Below are 27,800 nucleotides of genomic sequence, written 5' to 3'. Positions count from 1 at the left end.
CCACTTTCTCTTCTGACCTGCCCTCATATTAAGGTGTCTTCTGAAGATGGACATTAGGTTCCCATACAAGAATCAATTATTACAGAATTCCACCCGTGCAAATTTATTTAAGCAAACCATAGATGACTCAGATCTGTTTTAAGTAACCACTCTTCAAATTAAAGTCATGTTGAGGCATGTCTGTGGTTATTGAAGATCATCTTTTACAGATAGAAGATAGAATGTTAACCCTTGTCTTCACATACTTTTGCATCCTTTATCCCCAGTTTGTTCTACCTGCTGAATTGGTGTACCTTTTGCCATCAGAACTTTGAATAAAATTGCATTAAATCATCAAAGATCTCATTTTTATCTGGAAGAAGATGGAATCTCTGTGTATAGCAGAGTGGTTTTCAAGTAGTTATGAGCCAGTTCCCTTCCAGTGTCATTCCATGCAACATGAGGCCCCTGTAATTTTGCTGCTAAAACTTCTCTGAGCACTTTTTTGAAATGGAAATGCTCAGATGTTGAATGGGAAGGGAACACTGAGGGGGATAGAGTAGAAAGAGCCTGCATGGGTGGCTTTACTGGTCCCAGCCATGATGAGAACTGAGGTTTCTGAGTCTGGCTGTTTCTTTCTGGTGCAGAAAGAGGCTCTTTGCTTGCTCTGCTAAGTTGGTGACCACAGTTGAACAACTCAACAGTGAACTACCAGTAAAATTCCACTTACCTAGAACAGAAACTGTTCTAAATCTCCTGCTTTATTTATAAGGCCTAAATTATTTTAATGAAATAGTAAAGTAACTTTAGGCATGCTTGAAAACCCTGAACACCGAGGCTGAGATTCCTTGGCTCTGTAGCCAGCACACTTATGCTGCCATACAGAGGAAGTTTGCTGCAGACCTTCCTGTCCCCCAGAAACTCCTTTTTTTGCTCCTGCTTTTTGTCTTTGCTTCTATCCCCTTCCTTGCTTTTGGTTTTGGGCCATCTTAAGTGAATCTATGCTTTTTTTAGTATAACTCAGATTAGTCAAGAATGCTTAATGAACATATATTTTCAAGTATTTCCTTGGATAAGCTGACAGTTTTACTGGTATTTAATTACAGGTGCTGTCTAAATGGAGCATTCTTTCCATAAGCTGCCTCTGAAATCCTTTTGATTTCTGGTTTGTGTGCTGGTAGAAAAACAAGCACTTCTTTGCTTCACATTTACTTTGCAGAGAATGTAATCTAAAACTCTGAAATGTGTGTAAACTTTTAAAATCACTACAAGGAGACGTGCTTTTTTCCCCCTGAAATTGTTACTATCTTTTTGATAGTAGGCAGGGTTTGATGTCTGCTGTAACTTAACAGCAGTAGAAAATCAGTTCTAAATCCTGTTCCTGGAAGTGACACTAATATGCATAATCCTATCTAGTTGATTCTTAGCCTGAATTTCTCTAAAACATTCTGTGCAGCAGCTACCAGAGGTGAATTTGTTGCAGTGTCCTGTGATTGACAATTGAGATAATGTCCCAAAGTCCTCATGGTCTGGGGTCATGTTTTGTGCACTAAGAATGTTTTGGTTTCAGTTGGACTCCTGATGCTTTCTCTGTGTGATGACCTCAAAAGAAAGAAGTTTAAACACAAGCAAGACAAAGTAAAATGGGTACCAAATTTTGGGAAGATGGTGTGGATGCTGTGCTGAGTTTCCTTGGAGATCTGTCCAGTTTCAGTGACATTTTGCTGTGACCTGGAGCATGTAATGAGCTGTGTGGTATTTTCAGGGGTGGACTGGGCAGTGCTGGGTTAATGGTTGGACTTAATGGTCTTAAAGTCTTTTCCAACCAGAATGAGTTTATGATTCCAAGTGCACTCCACCTCTAAGCCAGCTCACAAGAACTGGCCTGCAGGGTTGTCTTTAGGGCTGTTTAAAATGCCAAGCTATGCATTTGGTCTGGATTTGGAATGTAATTAAAGCCAGTAAGTGATCAACACTAACCATGGAAATGCCGCCTGAACCACAGAGAGGAACAGAAATGCCAGTATTTGTGTGTTGGTGCAGTTGCTTTCACTTGGAAGTGCTTTGTAGCAGTTTAACACATGAAAGATGCTGCTATCAGAAATCCAAGGTGGTGTGTGATGTGTAAGCAGCGCTCTGTGAGCTGCAGTTTCCTTTATAACACCATTTCAGTGGTATTTCATGATTTTTGTGATTGGCTGTGTGTATCAGCTCTAGTTATGCCTAAAATTTAACATGAAGCTGTGCCTTTTCCGCTGCAGAAGACTTGGAAGAGATTAAATAGGTGTGAAGTAGTCTGGATTGTGTCTGCAGAGCTGTGTGGAGTTAAAGCTCTGTTCTGAAAGGTTGCTTTGCTTCCCCATGCACATCCCTGGTGTTCTGGATGAGTGGTGGTGAGTGCTGTTTGAAGCCAGGAACCAAGAAAAAATTGTCTCCACATATTTATGGCCTCAGAGTAAGTTAGTGGAGCCAAAGCATGAGGAGAACTTCAGTGCTGTTTCCTGTCTCCATAGAGATTTTTAATTTACTGAACCAAAGCCCTTCATACAAGATCACAAAGCAGTTATTGAATTTGAGTTTAGTCTGCATACTGGGTTATTTTGTAGTGGTTATGGGCAGTGTCCTCATTGTTTTTAGGAATTTGCAGAATGGATGTGAAGCTGAGAGATTTCTTGCTGTGTTTTTTCTAGGATTTGAGCAGCAAATTGCCTGCTTGGCATGTGGGTAGGGCTGTTAACCTATTTGGTAGAACAAATAGATATTGTTTGTTCAGTGGTGACATCCACTGCAGACAAGATCACTTTAACAGGTAGAGTCTATGTGAAATGTGCAAGAAACTTAACTGGGTATTTACTTAACTTGAAAGTGCTGTGGGCTTCTAATACAGCTAAATATAAAAATGGACAGAGCAGTCTTGCCCTCTTCTTTTTATAGGAAGTAATAAAATATGAGGCTTTATATAGTTAGGCTAGAGGTGAATTTAAATGTGTTAGAATCAATCTGCTCATCCTTTCTTCCTCTTTCTTTATGGATGTTCACAAGGCACAAGTGGGTTGTTCATAGCAGTGTAGAGCCTGAAATCCTTTCCAGTGAAACCTGACTAAATCAAGAGAACCCCTTAAACAAGTCTAGGCGCCAAGAGAAGACAAGGACAAGTAGAGATTATGCTTTTCTGTACACTTAATAAAACCTTTTCTTCCATGCAGGACTCCTGAGTGACAGAGGAGCTATTGAGGGCAAGAATTAATGACTTTGGTAAAAAGTGCCAGGAAAATAGATGTTTTCTTATTCACCTCAACTCCTGCTTTCATGGAGAATTTCTCAGGAATTTCATTTCCATGCCACAGAAGGAGAGGTGAGCTGAGAAAGCTCAATTTGCTGACTGCTAAGCCAGTTATGCTTTCAGATGCTTTCTTGAGACAAAGATACGGAAAAGAACCTTGTAGCACTTCATGGTTGAACAAGTCCCGGGAAGCCCTAGTGGTGTTAATGAAAAGGTTTTGCTGTGACCTTCAGTGTTTGTTGGGTGTAAGGGCAGCTTAGAGCACAGGTTATTTAACATCTGTGGGTGTTGGAAGCCCAGGGAGTGCCTAGAGACTGTACAGGGCTCTGTAATGTCTGGGAGGTCAGGACTCAGTCAGTGTGGGAAGTCTCTCCTGGATCTTCTGAGAAGAAGAGATGTAGACCTGGGCTGTAAATTTGAGCACCACTTCAGTGCAGTATTATAAATAAAGCATTTGAAGAATCTGATACCACACTGCAGTAAGTTTTTGAACCACTGACAATTTCTCTTTCCAGATACTCAACCTGAAAGCTCTGATCTCTGCCTTGGAGAGCATCCAAAGTTGTTTTTCAAGATTGCTTCTCTTGCTGTTTGAGAAATAATTAGCCTTCAATTACAACTCATGAACAACATCTGTGCAAAGTAGATTCTTGTTGGTACTTGTCTAATAGTGTGTTTGTGTGGTCTATTAAAAAAAAAACCTCAGAACTTCAAAAACAAAAAAGCCATTGTAATTGTAGTCCAAGGATTTGATGCATAATTATATAAAACTTTTACAGCCTCCTTTATGAAAAATTTAGATTAACTCCATTGTTTCTGAACTTTAAGGTGGGAGTGTACTTCTGCAAAGCAGAAGGAGCTGGGCCATTTGGGGCAATTATTTGGGAATGCTTTTCTTTGGAAGACTGGATATGAACAATCCTGTAAATTTACACTCTTAATGCACTAAAGATCATTTAATTAGAAAGTTCTAGGTCACTTCTTACACTCGTGTAGTAAACAGGAACTCTTTAGTCTCTAAAATGGAGCAGAATGTTTGTCTTAGCAATATTGACTTGTCCTATTGATTTTTTGGTGTAACTTACAGAAGGGTTATTTATTTTATCTTGGAGACACTTAATAGCCATCATTAATACTGAGATGGCCAAATTTCATTGTACCAGAACAGTGGGTGAAGACAATCTATTGTGTTTTTGAATGACTCATGCCATTCCAGGGTAAAAATGCTTTTTTGGACTGTAATGGAAGGACAAAGCAAAATAAGGTCAGGATGCAGTTGTAGGAAGGTGTGATGGGGAGAAAGGAGAATTGTGCAACTTTTTTTTCCTGTAGCTTAGAGTAAGGGTCCACTCTCATTTGCCAGGAGAATGTCAGCTCTCATTTTGGGAATCCTTTGGAATGTACACAGAGCAGCTGTGCCTTCAGAGCTGCCCGCATGGCTCTCAGATGGAGCCAGCTCTCTGCTCTTCACACCCTGCCCAAGTACAGCTCTGCTTGGAAAGGCAGGATTTTCCTCTCTTCTGTGGAATTCTGCTCTGCATGGAGTGGAAGAGCTTTTTCCTGTTGCAAAATGAAAGTATTTAAACAAAGGTATATTTGAATGTGGGGCATTGTGATTTAGTTTCTCTTATAACAAACCAAGATGGAACAGAGCCTTCCTTTTTAATGAATGCTTGCTGCCTGCTTCATCTATCTTAATTCTTAAAATCTCTGCAGTAGCTCTCCTTCAGGTGAAGAGTTAGAATTTTTAATTCAAATTGCTTCCACACGAGGTATTTCCTGATGTACTTTCTAACTGCTTACTCCAGTTTAATGATAAATTGTTAAGCAAACATTTTGTTTGTTGATCTTGCTCTGATTGCCAGCAGGTTCACCATTGGTGAATCTTTCTGGAAAAGCTATAATGTATTTCTTCCAGTTCTATTTGAACACTTTTAAACACTTTTATAAAGTAGAAATTGCAGTGGAAGGCTTAGTGTTTTCTTTTTTTCCCATTTAAAGTAAGTCGTAGTGTTCTTTACACTCTGACTAGTCATATCTTGATGGCATAGACTGTGCTAAGATTTACAGAGAAGTCAAAGGATTTTAAACAACTTCATATTTGTTGAGGACCAGAAATGGTACATAAAGGAAATTTTTGTTTAGATGATACCCAGCCATTCACTGACAGGCCTGACCCTGCTGGGTTGTCTGTAGTCCCCACAAGCCCCAGCTGTAGTCTGTGTAACTAAAGCCTTCTCCATCTTTTCCAGAGAGAGTTCTAGAACTGAGTGCTTGCCAACCAGCCTTTGTTTCCCAGCAATAAGAGAATAACTCCTCTCTTTGTAAATGAGGATATTTAATGAGGTGAAAACACGACGGAGAGAAAAACCACTTAAGCCTCCTGAGCAAGGGCTGCTGTGGAAGCTGCTCTGAGGGAAAGGTCTCTGCACAAAGCCAAGGGCAGCTGTGCTGCTGGAGCAGGGCCTGAACGTGTCCTTGGAGGACTTGTCCTTGCAGAGCTGGCCTTACAGAGGACGCTCTTCCCAGAGAGCTGACTACCTGTGTCTTAATGATGTTTGTGCTTCCCAAACGTGCAGTTTGCTTCACATTCCCTCTTCCCAGTGCCTGGGAGTGTTACCTTACCAAAAACCCTATTTCTGGAGCTCTTTGAGGTGTATCCACTGTAACCATCTGCTCTCTTGCATGCATGCCCCCGAGCTGATCACTGCCAAGTGAGCTGACATCCCTCAGAGCCACTGGCACACTGCTTTGTTCAAGTCTCACGATTTTTATACTGCTTTGAACAAATGTCATGATCTTTATACATACGTATTTATTGTGAAGGGAGTGATAGAGAGCTCTGAACAGCCGAACACAGGGCATGAAAAGTTATTTGCTGATCTGTGAGAGTTCCAGAAACAATCCAGAATTGGTTCTTTTCAAGTTCAGCTGCCACGAATTTGAAACCTCTTGGTTGCCCTGCCATGGGTCACTGCTTTTCCTGTTGATCTGCAGTGCTCTAATGCAAGGGGAGGAAGGGATACAGTGCTCTGCAGGAATGATCGGGCTCCTGGAATGCAGCCTGTGGAGCCAGGGCAGCATCCTGCTCCAGTGACCCTTCTTGTTTCTTGTGTTTGTGAATAATTCAGAAAATCCCCCATGCTGGAAGTGGATAGGGGGAGCGCAGTGAACTTTGGTATGCACTTGCACATTGGTACCCACACGTGGTCAGGCTCTGCAGGCAGAAATTGAAGTTAGCACCGAGTGTTGCAGATGAGATTGGACTACCAGGGTGAATCTGTTTGTGGGTTCTCTTGAGATGCCCTTGGAGAATGTGGTGCTGCTCTTGGAATCTTGCTCAGCCAGTAATTTTGGACAGAAAGCATCAAAAAGAAATAAAACATCTTAACAGCTTGATTCATGCCATTAAGCTGTTAAAGCACTCAATATGCTTAATTTTCCAAATGGTAATTGAAATTCCTCTGTATTTCACCAGGTTAGAATTTCTCATTTCAGATTGCTTCATTTAATACTTTTATTTGGAGGATTCACCTACTAAAACAGCATAGCATAAGATTGCTTGGAATATTTTTTTTTTCTTTTTTAAAGTGTACAAGTTAGTTTTGAGTCATTTAATGGAAATACTAAATAATCCCTGTCCTGGAAGGCAGGAGACTGGGAATATCATAATCTGGCCAGAGAAACTGAGTAATTTATTTGCATGAATGACTGGCTCTCCCTACTGAGGACTGAGCACATGCTTATTATCAAGGTATTTTATTAGCCCTAGGCATGGTTTGAGAAGCAAAAAGGCAGAAATCTTTGAAAACTGGGCTGGGGGGGTCATACCTAAGTGCTGTTTTAATGGTGGTATTTTGAAAGAAACTTGTTATTCCTGATACTAGAATTCCAAAATCTAAGGGCCGTGGCAGCAAGTACAATTCCCTGGGCTATGAACAACAACTGCAATGGGTTTAAAATAGTCTGACTTCTGAATTGCTTTCATGTCTTCACACTCAGCTGAAATACTAGCAAGGATAAAAGTGGAATAAATCCTGTTATTTTGACTCTACTCTGAACATGAGTTGCTAAGGGAAGCAGTTGGAAAGGAAGCTTTATGTCAGTGCTATTTTGGTTGAAATTATGCTTGTCAGTGCTCTCGCTGTTAACATGCTTTAAGAAAGCTAAATTTGTGGTTCAAGCTGCTTCACCAGACTGTTTTTCTTGATGTACAATGCAGCTTCTAATGGATCAGAATACACAAATGTTCCAGAGGCTGGTGGGAAATGTAAAAGTACATTATTGAGGAACTGCAGAATTGCAGGCTCAAAATCACTTTTTGCAAGACGTGTACACAGGTGTCTCAGCCACGGAGGTGTTGTGACTTCGTGTTAAGCCCAGCAGCAGCTGCAGAATTTTGGGGATGAGCACATCTGTGCTTTTGCCTTGTGCTCTGTGTCAGTCTCCACACACCCTGTGTGTTAAATATGACAGTAACAGTGTCACGTCCTTGAAGCACCATTCCTGGGTGCATTTAGTCCTACAGCACCAGCATTTCACTCCTGCATGGAGCCCTTCTGGATTTTCTGCAGCTGCTTCTCCTTTGAGGAACTAATTGTCTTTCATTGTATCTGTACAGTGAAATTGGAACACTGAGACAAAGGTGTGGAATATCTGATTTTATTTGTGAAGAGAGACCCATCTGTCCAGGTTTCACCACAACACTGTCATACAAGGAAGGAGCAATATTTTATAATAAACTGCTTTATCAGCCTGCTGGAGGAATACTGCATCATGCAGTTCAGTTATTTCCTGTCTGCAAAACTGGATTTGAGACAAAATTTCTGGTTCAAAACACTTCAATAATGCAGCAAACTCCCTCCAGTTCTCTTGGAAAATAAAAGCAGTGTTTGATCTTTCTTTACTTTTCTTATGCTCCTTGAATAGCTCCAGTCGTGGCCATGCATGTGCTGCTCTGCCTCACGTGGCTCTTGCTGTGTTGGACCACAAATTACAGGTTTTCTTTCTGTGCTGTGTTGGTTCATGGTGAAAGATGTGTCAGTGTCCTGTAGCCTTTAGCAGCTTTTTCCTGCCCCCTCTGCGCTGTGAAAGTGCAGTTTGTCCCTTGTGGAAGACACAGCCGTGCTTGAAGCAGATTGAATATTTTGACGTGGCCATGGTTATTTTATTTATTCCAACTGGGCTGTGCTGAGGAATGGTGCATTACAAGGATGTATTAGCAGTGGGACATAAATAAAATCTGATTTAAGAGCCCAGTAAAATTGACTATGAACAGTTTTCTCTGTGTATGTTCTCTATAGGGAGAAAGAATCCTGAGTTGCTGTTAATCTCTTGGAAACCCTCAAGTACTTTGCTGTGAGCATTCAGCGTGCCAGCTTTTGGCAGATAATTATTTCATTCTCTTCCAAATTGAACACATTCAATTCAGTCTTGCCATTTAAAACAACACATTCTTCTTGGGCATTTTTTTTGTTCACAGTTCAGGAGCAGGTAATGCTCTGAATTGCAAATGTTCACAGGGCAAACATGAAGTGTTTGGAGGACTAAGATGGAAAAAGTGTCAATATGTGCAATGCAGGAGACTTGCAAAAGCTTTGGCATAAAGGGGGCTATTCAGATGGGGAAAACTTGTCATCCAAAGGTAAAAAAAAGACTTTGAAAAAAGTGAGAAAAATAGATACCTACTAGAAACCTACCTATTAGATATCTGCTGCCCTTGCTTTCCTGTCTATAAAATAATTGTAACATAAGGTCCTCAAAATAAAAGTATTAAATGAAGCAATGTGAAAATGAGAAATGCTTCTAAATTCTGCTTCCTCTAGAAATGTTTTCTTTTTCTGACTTCAATAACATTTAACTACAGCCATTGCAGTTAAAATAGGGATTAATTGATGAAGAATGCTGACACTTTTTCAGGGAGAGTGCTGAGCTACTCATGAGCAACTAAAATGTACAGCCTTCTGTCCAGAACAAGAGCCTTGTAAAAGAAATAAAGCTTCTTTGCCATACCAACATGTCAAAAGAAACTTCTTGTTCCATGTTAATAGGACCCATCCTCCCTTTGTCTCGGAGCTGTGAAAGATTTTCTCCCCCAGTGCCGACTGCTGTGTTACAGCACCAATGCTGTGTGCCTGCTGCTGTGCGCACATCTCTGAGCCCAGGAATGATTGCTGCTCTTCAGTCAAACCGAGCCAGCTGTGCACGGATGAGCTCTGGAGCAGGGAGTGTGTGACCCCTTCCCTGGCTGCACTTCTGCTGCCTTACAGAGCGGCTTTATGAACTCAGGACAGTCATACTGCAAAAACGGTTTAAAAATATGCACAAGGGGAAAAAAGCTGACACTGTTTTAGTGCCTCACACCACTGTCACCATAGTAACACTGCCTTCAAACTAGGTTTGAACACTGGTAATAAACTGAAGTATTTTAATTGTTCTATAGGGAGAACTAAGAGACCTTTTCTGTTCCAGCCCCACCATTGCATACTTTGTGCAGCTGCTGCTTGTTTTGTTCCCCACCCTCTCCCTGTTGGTGCTGCAGCCCAGCTGTTTTCAGAGTAGTTGAAATCATCTAAAAGGATAGAGTGGATATTTTACCTCCTTTAAAGATTTGTTTCATGATGCTCTCTCAGATTTACTTTATCTAAGCTTTCTTCTGCATTGGGACATCTTGCAAAACCCTACCTCTTCACCAAAGCCAATGAGGTTCTTATAGTAGCAGAAATGAAGGAATTCACAATATGGAAAGCAGGCTAAAGAATTAGTTGCTTCACTGCTACCCCATGAGGACAAAAAAAAAAAAAAAAAGCCAAAGAGAAGCAGAGATACATCAGAGACTGTGAAAAAAAAAAAAAAAAAGAGCTGCCTTGTATTCTCCAGCCACAGTGGTTTTTAAAATCAAAATTCAACAAGTTTGCTAGTGGGGATATCACCCATTTTCCTCTTACTTGTTTTACTGATCTCAAATCCTTAACTCTCCTGTTGACATCTGATTTAATACCATCTTTTCTTTGTGTCAAGTATTTAAGGGATGAAATAATTTATGTGACTGTTTTTTAACCAAAATCAAAGCTGTTGCTAGTTCTGCATTATTGCAAGAAGTTTTACATTTTCAGAAGTGTGAAATGAGCTCATTGTATTAGACTGACTGTTGTTGGACAAAACTGGGAACTGATAAACTGCAGTGAAATCATTAGGAACATTCTGTGCCTAGGGAGCTTGAGATCTCTATTAGCTTAAGAAATAGCTTTTGAAATGTTTTTATTAGACCTTGGGGAGCTGTATGAAATCCCTCTAGACAGTTTGGTGAAACACCGGTAATTAGTAAGTGGTTTTTTTTAATCCAAGACATAATTGTTTTGTCTTGTGGTATTTTAGAACTGGAGGGTCTGATTTTCCTGGTATCAAGGGGGTTGTCATGGTACAGAATGAATAACTTCCTTTTCAGAGGGAGGGGAGGAATGGGTTATTTTGTGTGGTTTAGAAACTGCCAACTGGCAAGGAACACATTAATAAATGGATTGTTTGGAATGCACTGTGACCCTTCCAGCTGTAAGGTGGATTCAGGAAGGCTCGGCCCCTTCCATGGAAGCTCTGAAGGGCATTGAGCCTCCAAATGCTGGAGGAACTCTGCACACCCTCAGGAATTAATGGTGATGATTGTTTGTTCTCTTTCCATCATGACAGGCATATGAAAGGAGGTTTCCTACGTGCCCTCTGATCCCCATGTTTGTAGCCAGTGACACTGTAAACGAGTACAAGAGTGAGGATGAGGCCATCCACGTGATTGAGCGGCGCTGCAAGCTGGACATCGATGCACCACGGCTGCTGAAAAAGGTGATGAGCTTTGAAGTGCCTGGTTTGTACTTCTGGATATCCCTTCACCTGAGTGCTGTACTGTCTTGGTTTGACAAGACAGGTGTCTGCTAAGGAAGGCAGGAGCCTCCCCTGAAATGGAAAATGTAAACCCCCTCCTTCTGAATTGTTATAATTTTGAAATTAAAAGGCTCTCAGGCAAAGATACAGGAATAAGAATAACGGTCCTTTATTAGGAAAACTAAAAATACAAATGTAATAGTACAAATAAAAAAAACACTGCCAGAGTCAGAGCAGGCCCTGGCAGCCTGTGGGTCAGGGTGGTGGCAGCAGTCCCATCCCATGGTGGCTCAGCCCTCCTGCAGTGCCAGCTGTGCTTCTGCTGGAGCAGGGATCCTGCACAAGGCTGGAGTTTTCCTCTGAAGCTCCAGGGCTGGTGTGGATGGGCCTGGGCTTCCTCTGGGAATGCAGTGGGGAAGAAAGCTGCTCCTCTGGGAATGCAGTGGGCAAAGGCTGCTGTGGTGCTGCAGGAGTCAGATTGGATCCAGGTAGGAATGCTTGGCTCCTCCCCTGGGCAGAGCCTCTCCCCATGGATGATGGAATTTTCTCAGCCATGCAGGGACACTCACTGGCCATGGACAGAAGAGATCTCCTGGAGGGAGGGTTGGGTGTGGGAGAGATAAAGCAAACTGCCCAGTGAACAGACAGAACTGCCCCCCCTCTGACAGATGGGAATAGAATACCCCTATTTCCAACCTAAGACATGTACCTTAACAGAATCTGTGCCTCTTCCCCAGATTGCAGGAGTGGACTACGTCTACTTTGTCCAGAAGAACTCTTTGAACAGGCGAGAAAGGACTCTGCATATAGAAGCCTACAATGAAACCTTCTCTAACAGAGTCATCATTAATGAGCACTGCTCCTACACAGTGAGTAACAACAGGCCCTTGGTGGGGCTGCAGATGGAGCCAAGACACTGTTCAGATCTCAGGACTCAAACAGAGCTTGGATTGTTCCTGGCTTTTGCCTTGCAAGAAAAAATAACCAACATGTGGGAAATGAATTTGTAGAGAATGCATGCGTCTGTATGCAAACCTCGAGATAAGAAATGCTGACTTAGAAATGCCATGGAATAGGACAGACATTGTTGAGAGAGAAATGGAACTAGAAACAAGTTTCCAAGGATGGCCTTACAAAAAAGACCTGAGACTCTGGAGAAATAGAACCATGAAAGATGCATTGGAGTAGGACCACAAGGGGTAATTTTAGATGATTGGGTTTAAGGCATCTACAGCATGGTGTGGCAAAAGCTGATAGGCCAAGAAATGCTTATAATGTGTTGTAATTAAGAAATAGTTGGCTTCTGATTGTGATGGCGTAAATTATAACATCTGTATTGTCTCACCCTTCAAATGAGACTGAAAATGGAATGAAAGTTTTTAAAACACCTCTCAGTTACCCCATCTCTGGGTCAGGAAAAGAGCTTAATCCAGCACCAACACACTGCCCTTAGTGATAATTGTTAGTGTTAAATGTAATACACTTGCCTCAAGAACTGAGACATGTTTGGCACCCTCTTGCATGAGCATCATCTCAGAGAGCAGAACACAACTTAATTTGCTGTGTTTGACAGCTCTGTTTAGGCAAATCTGTGCTTTGTAGCAGCAGTGTGGGACTTGATGAGGCTGTTGACACCCTGAAAGAACTGCCAGAGGAAAGTTCAGCTGATTTGCCTTCTGCTCAGCTCAGACAGGAGTTCACTGAGTCAGCTATGTTTTAACCTACCTTTTTTCATTGTTCTTGGTCTTCAGTGCAAATGTTGATGCAGAGGAGTCTGGTGGCAGGCCTGCTGCTCTGCTCATGGTTTATTTCTGAATGACTCAGCTCACCCTCATGGGCTCTTACAGCATGTGCTGTAGCTGTAGAGCTTCAAATTGATGTTAAAGGCCAGGTCAGAGCTAACAAATGTGACTGATTTATCTGTATTGTCGCACTCTTTCTAGGTCATAACATTTTCTGTTGTGTTTAACCTGTGGTTAAAAGATCACTGTGTGCCAAACCCACTTGACACTATTATCTAATATTTTTATAATTATTTCTGCCATAGCTTCCAGGGTAGATTTAAGAATACTCTTCCACTTACCTGCAGTTTTTATGTGAAAGCTCTGTTTAAACAGGGGAAATGCTGTACAGAAAAGTGTGTGTGGTAAATATGTACAAAACACAGCACTTCTCTATGCCCATTTGCTCTACTCAATTGAGAAATTAGGTAAATACAAAACCAGGTTTTTAATAGAATAATAAATTGTTTCTAAAAGTTCACTTTTATTAAAGGTAACTTATAATTGAATCTATGAAAATACAGGAAGATTCTTAAATGATGTTATTATGAGTTGTACTTACTGAGGCTGCACAAGCTGTTCCTGTACCTCCCATTCCCTAATGTAGAAACAGAAAATTAAGGTAAAAGGGGTTTTTTTTCTGCAGTTGTCTCTTCATAAAGTGTTGATCCTGTTCTTAGTCAAATTAAGCATGTTTTGAGGGGGAAGGGAACCCTAAGGCATCAGGTCAGTTACATGCTCAGAAATCCAGCCTTTTGTGATGTTTTGATAATGACAAATTCAGAGCCCAGCCTAGAAACTGCTTGAACAAATCTATTTCAGCTGAAGAGAGTTTAAAAACCAGCTTTTTTGTAACAGTGTCAGCATCAATTGTAGAACTGTTTATGTTGGAAAAGCCCTTTAAAATGGAGTCCAACTAAAAGTCTGTTTCAGGATCATGTCAGTAAAGCAAGAGATAAGCTAAGAGGGAAGGTGTTAGCTGAGTGAGGAGTGTGCACTTCTTTCTGTGGCATTATCATGGGAGAACAAACTAAAATAATTTTCATTCTGCAGAATGCTAAAGTACCTGCTAGGTCAGTGTGGGAACAGTGTTCTGGCTGTCCCAGGGAAATGTTGGGAGTGCTGCTCCTGCCCTTGCTGCAGGGCTCAGCCTGGCTGAACTGGCCCTGGGCTATGAGCCACAGCAGAGTTCCCTGTGGAGGCTTTTACCCTGCTCCACACACACCCTGCAGTCCCAGCCCTTATCTAGACTGAGAGACTGTAGAAATGTGCACTCCTCTGGTTCTTGGCTGGTGCACTTGTGCTTCTCCACCCTCCCCTTCCTTGTTAAGACCAAAAAAAAAAGGGCTGTGGGACCAAAAGCTTCTCAGCTTTTTGTCCTTTGGTGCTGCCCCTTCCCAACTTTGAATCAAGGCCAGCAAGACACTGCAAATTCCACTTGAATGTTTTTGACTGCTGTGAACCTGTAAAACAAGAAACATTTCAAATGTTGTGAGGGACAAAACACCCTAAATGGGTAACTGAGCTGTATGATCTTTTGATTGTAGGTTCATCCTGACAATGAAGATTGGACCTGTTTTGAACAGTCGGCAAGTCTGGATATCAAATCTTTTTTTGGTTTTGAAAGCACAGTGGAAAAGATTGCCATGAAGCAATACACCAGCAATATTAAAAAGGTGAGCCTGCAGTTGGGAAGGATGTGCCTGGCTCCAAGTTACCAAAAGACAGTGAGGCTGCTGCTAAGTAACAGGCTGCTCTGCTCAGAAACCTGGGCTGCTTTGCTAAGGGCCTGGGGCAGTGTGTCTGTGTAGGGCTGTTTCAAGTGAAATCTTTAGAGGTCTGATCACTTAATTTTCAGCCCAATCCTTTCTGTGTCTAAATGTGTGAGTTTTTCAGTAGCTGAAGTAAATTTTCTTTTTTGAAGGGAAAAGAAATAATAGAGTACTACCTGAAGCAGCTGGAGGAAGAAGGAATAACCTTTGTCCCTCGCTGGACTCCTCCTGTTGCATGTAAATCAGAGAGCAGCACATGCCACCCAAGGAGACCAGTATCACCTGCCATTAATATCCCAGAGTCTGCCACAAAGGAGGGCTTGAGCAACAAGGAGATCCTCAACACCTCCAGCAGCCCCTCGGAGCCCACCGCAGGAACGCCCGATGGTAAGGGGGGGTCTGATGTGTTTTACTGGGATGCTTTGTACTGGAGAGGCCCTCAGCACTGGGCAGCTTCTCCTGGGCAGCTGAGGAGCTCCACATTGCTCCTGAGTTGGTGACATGCAGTGCTCAAGTGTGGGCTCACCAAGCAGTGACACGTGGCAGAGCTCAGGCAGCTGTTACAGGCTGAGCTCGTGAGTAGAGATCAGGTATGAGCAGAAGAACTCTGCTGTTCATTGGTTTGCAAATGAACAGTCTGCTCTTACCCTGAAATTCAGGGATGGGTGTAACTATAGGAATAATGGGGAGGAAACAGCTGAAACTTCCCTAGACAGTCTTCTGGGAATTTGGGAAAATTCTTGCACTGGGAGATTGAAACTTCTCTAAGTATTTCTAGAAGCAGCAAGCCCACTGGGTGCTGTGGATTGATGAATCTGAGTACACTGGCAAAATGTTTTTACAAATGTCTGCTTTTGCTCCTTCCTTAGCTGCAGAAGGAGAATTTTATCTTCTTCATGAAGATGACTGTGTTTGTTGCCTTGCTCATCTTTCCATTGATTCAAAGGACCTTCATTCAGTTCTGACTGCACCAAACACAGCAGCCACAGCAACAAATCAGATCACGGGGTGCTTGGTCAGGTCAGGATCACTCTGATCACCTGTAATCTCTTTTTAGATAAGTTGGATGCAGACTACATCAAGAGGTACCTGGGGGACCTGACCCCGATGCAGGAGAGCTGCCTCATCCGCCTGCGGCAGTGGCTCCAGGAGACGCACAAAGGCAAGGTGAGTTCCTGGGGGTGTCCCCTGCCTCAGAGTGTGTGACACACAAGGTGGGCCTGAGGAAACCTCCTGCCACGCCCCCTGGGGCTGACTGTTTCTGCCGACTGCCTCTCCATGATCAAAACCTAAATTGAAGCAGTGGAAATAGGAGGAGTTCATTGTGACTGTCCAGCTGACTTTGCAGCTGCGGTGCTTCAATAATTAGCTTGAAAGCCTCTCAGACTGTCAGTTAAACTGCCACAGGGGAATAGCATAGGTTTTATAAGTCTTCCTGGTATCTACAATGACCTTATTTTTACATTTGTTTGTTTTGGCCAAACATCACAGTATTAAATACTGAAACACTGTTAGGAGTGGAGCACTGATAGCAAGGCTGGGGTTTTTCCAGTGCCTTGTGATTTGCATGTGTGTCTCAGCTTCCTCTAACTTAACAATAAAACACAGCTTGTGTTCTGTCCTGATTTATTTAAATTGGACTGGCTTGGTATGGTCATACAGGTGGAATGATTACATTAGAGTGCATGAAATTTTTATATCCCTTATGAAGGTAGCTGCAGTGCCTGACAGGGCTTGTGATTTTGTTTCAAACAAAGGCTGATTTCCTTGAGTAACTCCCAGTGTTACACACCATCCTCATGCATTGGTGCAGGGCTGCACATTTTTTAGCTTCTATTGTTTGGACTTCTGTTCTTGTTTCAAACCTTGAATACAAATTTTGGTTTGGTTTTGTTAATAGATCCCAAAGGATGAACACATTTTAAGATTCCTGCGTGCCCGGGACTTCAACATCGACAAAGCAAGAGAGATCCTTTGCCAGTCACTGACTTGGCGTAAGCAACACCAGGTGGATTATATTCTGGACACCTGGAATCCTCCCCAAGTGCTTCAGGATTACTATGCAGGAGGCTGGCATCACCATGACAAAGGTATGGTTTCAGTACAAAATATGTATTGAACAGCCTTTTTACCTTTTGAGTCAAAGGTGATAGTTGTCCCTCTGTTAACTAGAGGTGGCTGGTTAGAACTTCTAGAGACACTTAAATTGATAGAATGTTCTGGGTTGAAAGGGAATCAAAAATGATCTTGTTCCATCTCCCTGCCATGGGCAGGGACACCTTCCACTAGACCAGGTTGCTCAGAGCCCTGTCCAACCTGGCCTTAAACACTTTCAGGGGCAACCACAGCTTCTTTGGGCAGCCTCTTCCAGTGCATTGCCAGCCCTTAGCTACTGGAGGCAGAGTCCTGGATCAGAGTCTTTCTGACTAATACTGACATACTTAAATCTGCTTTGCCAGGAGCTTAAAAAAAGGTGATTAATTGCACTTCTCTAGTGCTCTGAGGTGCTTAGAAGGATGTTAGGCAAATGCTGTGTGCTCTTTCAGTGATTAAAAGGTGTTTGTAAATAAGTATATCTTCATAATCAATTTATTTCTGAAGTCTGCTGATGGCATAAATGAATATTTATTTGGTGTTACAAACAGCTTAATGATGAGAAGTGGAATGTTGCAAAAACATCAAATAGAGCAGGTTTGTTTAAGAAGAGAAGAAGCTTTGGCTGAATTCCCTTTGTGCTGTGAGCCACAGCCTGATACACTCCCCTGTCCCTGTGCTTTATCGTGCATTGATCTATCCTTGCTAATACATACATAGAAATGAAACACGCTGGAATTTGTGGCTTGAGGCAAGCTGGGCTCTTTAGATAAGGAAATGATCTCTTACTGTGAGATCTGTGCTCTGATTGAGTCTTTTCCCACCAGGCACCATTGTTTCTGCTCAGCTTTTCCTTTTCCAAGCAGCATATGAAACAGGGCAGGATGCTGTCAGCAGTGGTGGCCAGGAGACAGGGAGGACGCAGCAGAAGTTTAATCACAGAGCTTGAATGGCTCTTCCCTGCTGCTCTGGGTTTGACAGACCTCAAACTGAGAAAATGGAAAATGAGAATGTGCTCGTAAAGATTGCAGGGAAAAAGACCTGTTAATAAGTTCTCCCTTTCAGCCCGTTGCTTGTCTGTCCTTTGCAAATACTTCCTCTGTCAATTGCACACAACTGGGTCCTGCCAGTGAGCAGAAAGGTGCAGAATGCATCAAAGGCTTGTTTAATGTTCTCCTGAGAAGTTCTGCAGTCTTGTGGTGAACTTCATGCCCCCTCCCTTCCCCTGCAGTTCCTTTGATCTCTCTTGCAGCATGCCCACAAGTAAAGCACGGCTTTGTCAATAATGGAAACACCATTTCAGAACTGAGCAGTTCTCTATAATTTAAAACTTTACAGTGGTAGGTTCTTTTTTAAAATCCTCTTTTCTAGTATTGCTCCTTTCCTCCTACATATGCTAAATGTGCCACACTTAAGCTGGCTGAATGCTGTGTGGCTTTTAGTGCTACAGCAAGGGCAGCAGTGATAATGAAGCATGTTGTCTAGAATGAGCTATCAGTGCTAAAGAAAAGAAGTTATTATTTTGGCTTGCAATTAGCACAGATTTCTATACATCTGAATGGCTTTTATTTTGACAGGAATGCTTCAATCTAATGTCTTTTTAAAACCACAAAGCTCTAATGGAATATAAATTGTACAGTGATAACAAAGCACTGTCAGCTGAGAGTCTCCTTCATGTGTCATTTGGGTGGACCAGGGTTACTGAGCTGTGAGTTTGGGTTTGGAGGCATCTGTGTCTGGGAGGGAGGGAGACCTGCTATGAAGCTTAATAGCAGTTTTTGTTTAGTGTTTCAAAAGCTAAACAGTACATTCCAAGAGAAGTGTGTGTCGATGTTAAAATAACATTTTCTTTTAGTCCACCTGATAAAACATACAACACTCTGAACTTCCACAGGGGCAGTGTCTTTGCCAAGTAAATAACTAGCCTTGACTTTGCAGTTTTGGTTGTTTGTTGTTTTTTTTAATAGTGTGTTTTTGCAGTTTCTCTCCTTGTGTCCCAAAGAACTTAATGATAATTTGATAACCTCTCTTGCAGCTGTTGGAGGGGAATGAAGCTGCACAGACAACAAGACTTGAGGGAGATTTTTATGTAGAAAGCTTCCTCTCTTTCTTCTTTTTATATTGTATGCTAACATACTCACTTTTATAAGCTGGTGATTGTTTAGCCTGTGTATTAGAATAGATGAAGTAAAGCTTAACAAGTGCACCACAACTTTAGAGGGAGGCTGGGAGCTGTTTTATACAACTAAGAGCCAGAAATGCAAACTTTGATTCTCAATTTCAGCCAACACAGTAATTCACCTTAATGCCTGAGTATCCTGCCAGCGTCAGGCTGCCCCAGTGTGCAGGCTGACTGGGGAAAGGCAGGGCTTTAATGCAGAAGGTCCAGCTGAAGCTGATCTCTGGGGCAGAGTCTGTTCTCACCAGGCTTAACCTGCATTAGCAGGGCTGTGTGCCAGTTCTGCACAGTGTAATGCAGAACTGTGCATTACACAGTGACAGAGCTGGAGTGTGGTTCCATCCAGCAGACTCTGCAGAGGGCAGGCTCTGGGTGAACACTTGGTTTTATTAATTCCCAGATGTCAGGATGGCTATTTTTCCAGAAAAGTTGCTGTAAACTCTCCAGAGCACTATTACATCATGTGTGATAAAGCCTTAGAGCCTTCCTTATGGCCCTGCAGTTACAGAAAAGCTTCAGTTCAGTGGTGTACCTGAGCTGTCCTGGAAGCTAAGAATAGTCTGTGTCATTAATTGTGTATACCAAGGTCTGGAGTCTACTGATGTACTCAAAGTCCTTTGAACTTTCCATGAAGGTCAGGGAGCTATTTCTGAATCAGGATATGATCATTTTGCAGCTCATTTACAGGTAATCTGTTGGTGTGGCTGCGCAGAGTAACGTTTATGTTGTTGTCTGCTCTTGATTCTTCCTGGTGCAGGGAAGATTTAACTGTTACAGTTTGTTTCCATCTGAATTTTTTAGAAGCAGCTCTCTCAAATGTCTCCTGCTGTGTGGTTTGTGTCTGTGCAGATGGGCGCCCGCTGTACGTGCTGAGGCTGGGCCAGATGGACACCAAGGGTCTGGTGCGAGCGCTGGGGGAGGAGGCCTTGCTGCGCTACGTGAGTGATCCTAGAACAACAGCAGGTTTTCAGTTAGAAACCCCCCGGCTGTCCTCATGGGCTCATAATGCTTCTCTTGGGGCTGTTTCTCTTCTGCTCCCTTCTGCTGCTGGGTGTCTGCAGAGCAGTGCAGCCTAACTCCCAAATCTGTTTGGGGGGGAGATTTTACAGGCATTGGTGCAGGCTCCCAAAAAATCAGGCCATGATTGTATCGTGAGTAACATTTCCATCAGTTTTTGGTTGGAATACCTCTGAAAGCCCCTGGTAGCTGTTCCCGGTGAGTTCTGCAGGCTGATGGAAAGGTGGAGTTCCTGGCAGCTCCCATGGTTATTGATGGGCATTTGCACAGATTCTTCTGCACTTGTGCAGGGCTTCACACCCCAGTCTCTGCTCTAGTGCAGAAGGGAAAATACCACACTCAGGATTTTGTCAAGTTTGTACTCCAGGGATAAGAATGATGCATTTTTAAAGAAAGAGTGCAGAACCTTCTCTAAAGGCATCACTCAGACTGTTCCTGTGGATCTGCTCAGCTTCCAAGCAGAAAGCTGGCAGAATTCCAGGTTTGCGCTAACTTTTTGTGACTCCTAGTAATGACAGGAGCAGCCATAGTGACTATTAAAAACAGGGAGTGGGTTTTATTTTTCTCTCCTAGTAGCGTTTCCAAGCAGACATTAACTTTTGTTGGCTTGCCCTAGTTCTGTTTCAAGGTTACTTTCTGTGATTTCAAAAGGCAAAAGGGGCTTTAATTTCTGAGTAATTAAGGGTATTTGTAGTGATTTCTAATGAATTCTTTGGCGGGGGGAAAAGTTCATGCTGGTTTGATCTTGTAGTTTCAATTAATCTTTAGATAAGAACATATTTTCTTTACAATACCTACTGAGTTTGAGACTGTCTTTTCTCAACCCTAGTCTTTCTTGTGCAGGTTCTTTCAATAAATGAAGAAGGGCTGAGGCGATGTGAGGAGAATACAAAAGTATTTGGCAGGCCAATAAGGTAAAGTCTGCTCTGTGGGAATGAGCTGCTTTCATGGGGTGTGGGGGGGGAATGTCAGGCAGTGGAACAAGCAGAGGCTAGGCTGTGTCTCACATACAGTTAATTAAGAGCCTCCCCAATTAGTGGGGCTAGAGGGAATGTGCCTGGAGAAGCGTGAGGGACGCACATCACCTGCCCCAGCAGCCTTGGTCTTGTGCTCATAATGGTTCTGTTGGGGCTGTTTCTCTTCTGTTCCCTTCTGCTGCAGAGCAGTGCAGCCTAACTCCCAAATCTGTTTGGGAGGGAGATTTTACAGGCACTGGGCATTGGTGCAGGTTGCCAAAAAATCCAGGCCATGCTAGTATCATGAGTAACAGTTTAAGGTGTGGCTTCCATGTCACTTGTTCATCCATAGTCCACTCCAAGGCTCATTATGCTCAGTTCTGGTTTGCATTCTCCATTTATTATGTGTGGCTGCTCAGCTGTTGATCCAAGGTGAGGTCATGAGGCTCCTGTAAAACCTGGGATCTAGTTTTCCAGGTTCTGGCATGACTTCACGTGAAGTTCAGTCAAAAGTGGTTTTCTAGCCCATCTTTAAGTCATCGTAGGGGTCCCTTGTGAAAGTGGTAACTGCAAAATGGATTTAAGGGCATGGAATGAAGGCAGAACCAGCCCTGAAACGATGCCATGTTTCTTGAACTCTCTCCAGTTTCCTTTCCCTAATCTGTAAGGTCCAGGGGTGTGGGGTGTGCCTGCTTAGCATTCCCCTGTTACAGACCTTGCTGGCCGAGCTCCCTGAGGGAGGTCAAATCCAAGGGAGAGGTCTTGTGTGTTTGACAGTTGAATGGTGCTGCCTGCTGGATCTTCATTTGTAGCCATAATCCTAAAGGGATGTGTATTAAACATTTAAAGTGAAACAAAGAAGGGTTTGGTGTTTCATAGAAGCCTTATGCATAATGTAATGGCTGCTGGCTGGTGCAGCACAGCTGTAAATCTTGAATTCCTGCCCAGGGCAAGACCTGAACTTGGAAAGAAACTGAAACACATGCTGCAGCTCAGTGGTTAGTATTAAGAACATATCACTTCCTATAGAAAAAGCTTCCTTCCCTGAGATCTGACAACAGAATTAGCTTTGACGTGTATTGGCACTTGTGCAGTAGAAAATCTGCTCTGTGAATGTCAAATTGCTTCAGAGCAGCATTGTGGCCACTTAAATGATCTCCCAGTAAAAGCAATGGTTTAATGTTTGGGCTGACTGTTGACAGGATCTTTTTTTGGCTTCATATGAACTGAACTTTTATCTAGAATCTAAAATGTCTGTGGGGGAGTGTGCAGAGTGATCATTGCACACCCCTTAAACTCCAGTATCTACAGGCAGCACAAAGGAGGTAAAACAGAACAAACCAAAGCATGCAGAGGGTCCCCACATTTCAGTGTGTTGGGCATTTGCACAAGCAAGGGGAATTTCGATGTTATTGAGATTTTTCTTTTATCTCTCTCAAATTCAGCTCTTGGACCTGTCTAGTAGATCTGGAAGGCTTGAACATGAGGCATTTATGGAGACCTGGTGTCAAGGCCTTGCTGAGAATCATTGAGGTGGTTGAAGCTAATTACCCTGAGACCTTGGGTCGTCTGCTTATCCTAAGAGCACCTCGAGTATTCCCAGTTCTCTGGACACTGGTATGTGTGTAATCCAAGGTGTTGCTCAGTTCTCTCAGTTTGTAAAAGCACTTCAGAGATCAGGCTGCATGTGCAGCAGATGTTGCCGTTTGGAAGCATGTCCTTTATGTAGGATTCCTGGAGTGGATTAAAAAACACCACCTAGGAACCTGATTACGCAGTTGGTTAATTTGACTTCTTTGTGGTGTGGACTTTGCATAGCCAGGATGGTAACACTCAGCGTGATCAAAACTGGTTCCTCCAAAATTGACTTGAAAACAATGTAAATTGACTTGAGAAAAACGTGAAGGCCTGATCTGTTCTGCTTTTCTTTGTAGGTTAGTCCATTCATTGATGACAACACCAGAAAGAAATTCCTTATTTATGCTGGAAATGACTACCAGGGTCCTGGGGGACTGCTGGATTACATTGATAAAGAAATTATCCCTGATTTCCTCGGTGGAGAGTGCATGGTATGAATATAAACTATTGCATATAGCAACTCATCTGGTTTGGTTTTTTTTTTTTTAATTATTACTTTTCCTCTCCTCTAAGCAAAGAAATCTGTAAGCACAGAGTGATTCCTGGTGTAGTTTGGAGGTGGGGGGCTATGATGTAGGATTCCAGGATCAGTGCTGTTTTCTGGATCCACTTTAAAAAGAACAGTACAATGCTTCTCTGGGATGAGCATCTTGATCAAATACCTTATCAAAACAGCCAAGCACAGCTAAAAGCCACAGTCTGTTCCCTGGAAAGTTCAGGCAAACATGGTAGCAGAGCTCTGAGCAAGAGCTGTCAGCACCAGCTGATCTAGAGTCTGTGTCACCTTAAAATCTGATCCTATAAGGAGCACAAAGAACATGAGGCACATCTGCTAAGAGGGCTCAGCAAACAGCCCAGTCTACCCACACAGAGTGTGCAGCTACACCCAACAAAGCAGAAAAGTGGTTTTACTGCAGGATGCTGTAATTTCTCAGTCCCTTGTCACATGCCTGTGACAATGCAGCTGTTTCCTGCCTGGACCTTGGGTGTCAGTTGGATCTGGCATTTTAACATCTTGCTGATAATGTAATTATTACACATTCATGTTTAATGCTTTTGACAACACAGGCTGGGTGTGTTTTCAGCCCCTGTACACTCTAGATTAATTTCTGTACCATTCTTGAAAATTTATATGTGTCAGTTCCAGTAGAGTCTCTGATGATAATGAAGATGTGTTGGAGTAGAGCATGTGTTTATCTCCAGTGGGCTGGTTTTTGTTGCAGCAGTAGCTTTCAGTGTTATCTAATTTGGAACTTAAAGTTGGCAAAATCCACTGCTTAAGTAAGCAAAAGTGAATGTTACCAGAAAGCAAATTGCTACAATACTTCCTGCTAGTTACAGGCAGTAGCAGTCTCTCTCTTCTTCTTTATTTCTGGGTATTTGAACAAAAATGACTTCTCTGAGATCTTTTCAATTCTCTGTTGTAATTCAGTTACCAAACACTTCTGCTTCCCCAGACACTTCTGTGGAACCTGTTGTCAACTTCATTGCTACAGGCTTCTTGAAACAGAAATTTGCTTAGGGAAGTTGTGTAATCACTTCCAGTACTGAGCTGTCAGACAGCTGTAACTTCAAAACTTAACTTTCCTGGCTGTAATCTCCTTTTACCTGCTTAGAAACTTTCTGTATGTTCCCACTAGCCATCCTTAAATTTAGCTACTACTGTTCTTTCAGGTCACTGTAGCTCTATTTTTCAGTCATGTTGCCACTTCCCTCAGGATTCTGAAATGCCTCCCATCTTTCTCCAGTGTAAGGTGGTGTAAGTGATAATTGCAGCCTTTGCACAGTCCATTTCTGGGGTGCTGGCTGTTTTGTATGTACAAGATCTGTTCCCCTAGTGTGCAGTTCTGCGAACACCTCACCCAAGATAATTTGAAAAAGAATTACCTATGTCTCATGTACAAGCTATAAAATTACTTTCAGACTGTTCCCTTCTCCAGAGTATTGCTGAATGTTTGTTTCTGAAGCTGGAAGGCAGAGAACATGATGAGATGGCCACAGGAGATAATTTTTAATGTTTTTTTTTTTTGTTTTGTTTTAGTGTGAAGTACCAGAGGGTGGGCTGGTTCCCAAGTCCCTTTACCGGACAGCAGAAGAGTTGGAAAATGAAGACATCAAGCTTTGGACTGAAACAATCTACCAGTCTGCAAGTGTCTTCAAAGGAGCTCCACATGAGGTACCAGCTGCCCTTTGCTTTCATTTTCATCTCAGCCCTCTGCTCTGAGCTCGATCTCTTGGCCTGGGAATGCTTTATTGCTTGTTTATTCAGCTCCTGTGCTTCCGCCTTCTGGAGCTGGTGCACGGTTATGCTTTAATAGCTGAAGTTTGTGATTGTTCCTCCTGATATTTTGTTGCCTTTTAGAGAATATCTCTGGTTTTCATTCTATTCAAAGCCATATTCTTCTAAGCAAAGCAAGCAAAATTCTCAGAGTCTGCTTGAAAGCTTCTGAAAGTAAGAAGAATAGGCACCCCCATCAGGGGGGAATTTGTATCTGCAATGCCTTTTTTCTGACTATTAAAAAGCCTTTTTAATAGTAGAAACTAAGCTCAGCAACAAAAAAGCTCTGTTCTTTGTCTTTTTTTTTTCTGTTGGAGTTTGCCTTTACTGAGCAAATTGCTGTTGCCTAATGTGTCTTTCCTGCCTCAGGTTCTCATCCAGATCGTGGACGCCTCGTCGGTGATCACGTGGGATTTTGACGTGTGCAAGGGCGACATTGTTTTTAACATCTTCCATTCCAAAAGAGCCCCACAGCCTCCCAAAAAGGACTCTCTAGGAGCTCACAGTATCACATCTCCTGGTGGGAACAACGTCCAGTTGATAGACAAAGTCTGGCAGTTGGGGCGTGACTACAGCATGGTGGAGTCTCCCCTGATCTGCAAAGAAGGGGAGAGTGTGCAGGTGAGCCAGCCAGAGCCCCTGTGGGGGCAGATGGAGCCCAAACTGCCTGTTCTTACTCACAGCACTGACGACTGAGTGGTGGTGACTCAGTGCTGGGCTTGCTTTTGGCCAGCATTTCAGCTGCTGTTCCAGGCTGGGCGCTGCAGGGAGCAGGGATGGGATTTATGTGGGATCTGCTGGGAGGGGAAGTTGCATGAGGTCTGCTCAGGCCTGAGATGGATCAGCAAGGAAGATGGGGAGGCCACCTAAAATGCACATCCAGAAAGTAACAAAACATGCTTTGGGCTGTAATTCTGACAGTTATTTACTGAAGCAAGCATTCTGTGTTTGAGGAATATCACAGTGCTTGCCCTCAGTAATAAGAGAAGGCTGGAAATCAAGTCTGAGCTTCTGTGTGTTTGCCCTCTAATGGGCAGTGTAAGAGCTTCTGATGGCCAAAGCTCCTGAAGGATTTTTTATGCCATTTACAACGTGTCCTTTAATTCCAAGTTTGATATGACATGCAGCATGTTTATAGTCACACACTGCCACTGCTGTTCCTGTTGACTTGAAATGACTCAAACAACCTCTGAAAAAGCAGCTCCTTAAGTCACCAAGATGGAAGTGTAAAACTGGAAATATGGGCAGTGACCTCTCAGACTGTGAGGCAGAAGCCTTGACTGCTCTTTTCACAGTCTCAAAGGACAGCTGTGTATGAAAATAAATGGAAAAATGGATATTGTTTTAAAGCAGAACTTGTCCTTTCAGCATATTAAATCCTAACCCCTCAACACTGTTGAACTGCTGGTGTTCCATCCCAGATTTGATAAGGAGAGTCTCCCAGCACTGCCATTTGGCTGAAGAGCTGAAATACTGGCATTGGGCAAAAATTCTGGGCATGTAGGCATTTTTTCTAAGCTTGGAAAAGAAATGTCAAGCCTACAAATCTCTGTTAACCAAGTTAATTTTTGTTGTGTCTGCTTGCAGGGCTCCCATGTGACCAGGTGGCCTGGCTTCTACATTTTACAGTGGAAATTCCACAGCATGCCTGCCTGTGCTACAACCAACCTGCCTCGTGTGGATGATGTGCTGGCATCTCTACAGGTGTCCTCTCACAAATGTAAAGTGATGTACTATACAGAAGTGATAGGATCTGAAGATTTCAGGTATGTCTGGCCAAGGGCAGCCAATGTCAAACCTTTCTGACTATTTGGATGAGCAGGTCAATGTCAGCTTTGCATAAATACAGGTAAATTTAAGTGAGGGCCTTAAAAAGTTGCACTGAGGGCAACTAAGGTATAAAAGGGGTTAATTAGTTGCCTTGTGGCAATATCACTGGTCACTTGGCTCTGCTCTGAGAGCTTGTTGGGCTTGGCAGGTTGTCCTGTAGCAGGAAGTGCAATTCAAATTCCAGTTGCTGAATTTCGTTTTCTGCCAGTGGATAAACTTGACTGAAATTAAATCTCTGTCTCTTTGAACAGCATCTGGTTTTTGAAAGGGGTGCAGTGTCCTCATTGCTTTATGTGGTGAGGCAGAAAAACTTTTGAGTATCTGCACCAAAGCTGTTACTTGCTTTTTATTCAGTGTGCAAACAATTACAGTATAGATACAGAGCAGAAATCAAAATATTTGTGTGTTCTGAAGCTTAAAACTGCTTTTTTTTTTTTTTTTTTTTTTTTTTTCTTTTTCCTCCTGCAGGGGATCTATGACCAGCCTTGAATCAAGCCACAGTGGATTCTCCCAGCTCAGTGCTGCCACCACCTCCTCTAGCCAGTCCCATTCCAGCTCCATGATTTCCAGGTAGTGCCACAACAGCTGAAAAGCAAATGGATGTGATGGCTGGACCTTCGCCCGCCCGTGGCAGTTGACTGCAATACAGCATACTCAACTGGCAATTGTGCAAAAAAACCCCACCCCAAGAAGCCTTTTCTAGATAGTAAAGTAGCTGTTTGAATTTTACACTTAGTGGTTTTGATCTTTGTTAGATCCAACAGCTTGTCTCTTAACTTTAACCCTTTTCCCTAAATCAGCCATAAATATTTTTGCAGGTGTGCTTGCACAAATCCTAACTCTGAACACAAGGGCTCTTACTGAAAAGGAAAAACAATCAGTGCATCAGTTAAGAATGAATTTTTTTTTTAACTGTGTAGATGTTAAAAAGGGAAAAAGAAAAAACCTACCAAAAATGCTCCGTAGTGCATTAGAGATCAACTGCAAGTCTCCTGTCAGGACATTCCTTGCCATCCTGAGAAATCCCCTGTGATATTCCAGTGCTGCAAGCTGTTCTCCTGTTGCCACTAATGATGTCCGAGACAAAGAACAGCAGTTGCTGGATACTTGACTTTGTG

At 42.7% G+C, this 27,800-nt stretch overlaps 1 protein-coding gene across 1 annotated transcript in view; it reads left to right on the top strand.

The window, feature by feature from the left end:
- Positions 1-27,411, top strand: part of SEC14L1 (SEC14 like lipid binding 1) — a 40,741-nt gene extending 13,330 nt beyond the window's left edge. Inside the window, exons 3-16 of the mRNA XM_068209397.1 lie at positions 10,949-11,098; positions 11,875-12,006; positions 14,466-14,594; positions 14,843-15,077; positions 15,748-15,857; positions 16,591-16,780; positions 19,813-19,901; positions 20,824-20,894; positions 22,382-22,553; positions 22,871-23,005; positions 24,616-24,750; positions 25,222-25,473; positions 26,440-26,618; positions 27,151-27,411. Of these exons, the coding sequence (XP_068065498.1) occupies positions 10,949-11,098; positions 11,875-12,006; positions 14,466-14,594; positions 14,843-15,077; positions 15,748-15,857; positions 16,591-16,780; positions 19,813-19,901; positions 20,824-20,894; positions 22,382-22,553; positions 22,871-23,005; positions 24,616-24,750; positions 25,222-25,473; positions 26,440-26,618; positions 27,151-27,256 (2,085 nt within the window). The 3' untranslated portion in view covers positions 27,257-27,411. The remainder of the gene's footprint in view (positions 1-10,948; positions 11,099-11,874; positions 12,007-14,465; positions 14,595-14,842; positions 15,078-15,747; positions 15,858-16,590; positions 16,781-19,812; positions 19,902-20,823; positions 20,895-22,381; positions 22,554-22,870; positions 23,006-24,615; positions 24,751-25,221; positions 25,474-26,439; positions 26,619-27,150) is intronic.
- The last annotated feature ends 389 nt before the right edge of the window (positions 27,412-27,800 follow it).

The sequence above is a fragment of the Anomalospiza imberbis genome, chromosome 19 (genome assembly GCF_031753505.1).
Source record: "Anomalospiza imberbis isolate Cuckoo-Finch-1a 21T00152 chromosome 19, ASM3175350v1, whole genome shotgun sequence".
NCBI lineage: Eukaryota > Metazoa > Chordata > Aves > Passeriformes > Viduidae > Anomalospiza > Anomalospiza imberbis.
This window is presented reverse-complemented; position numbering and strand designations above follow the sequence as displayed.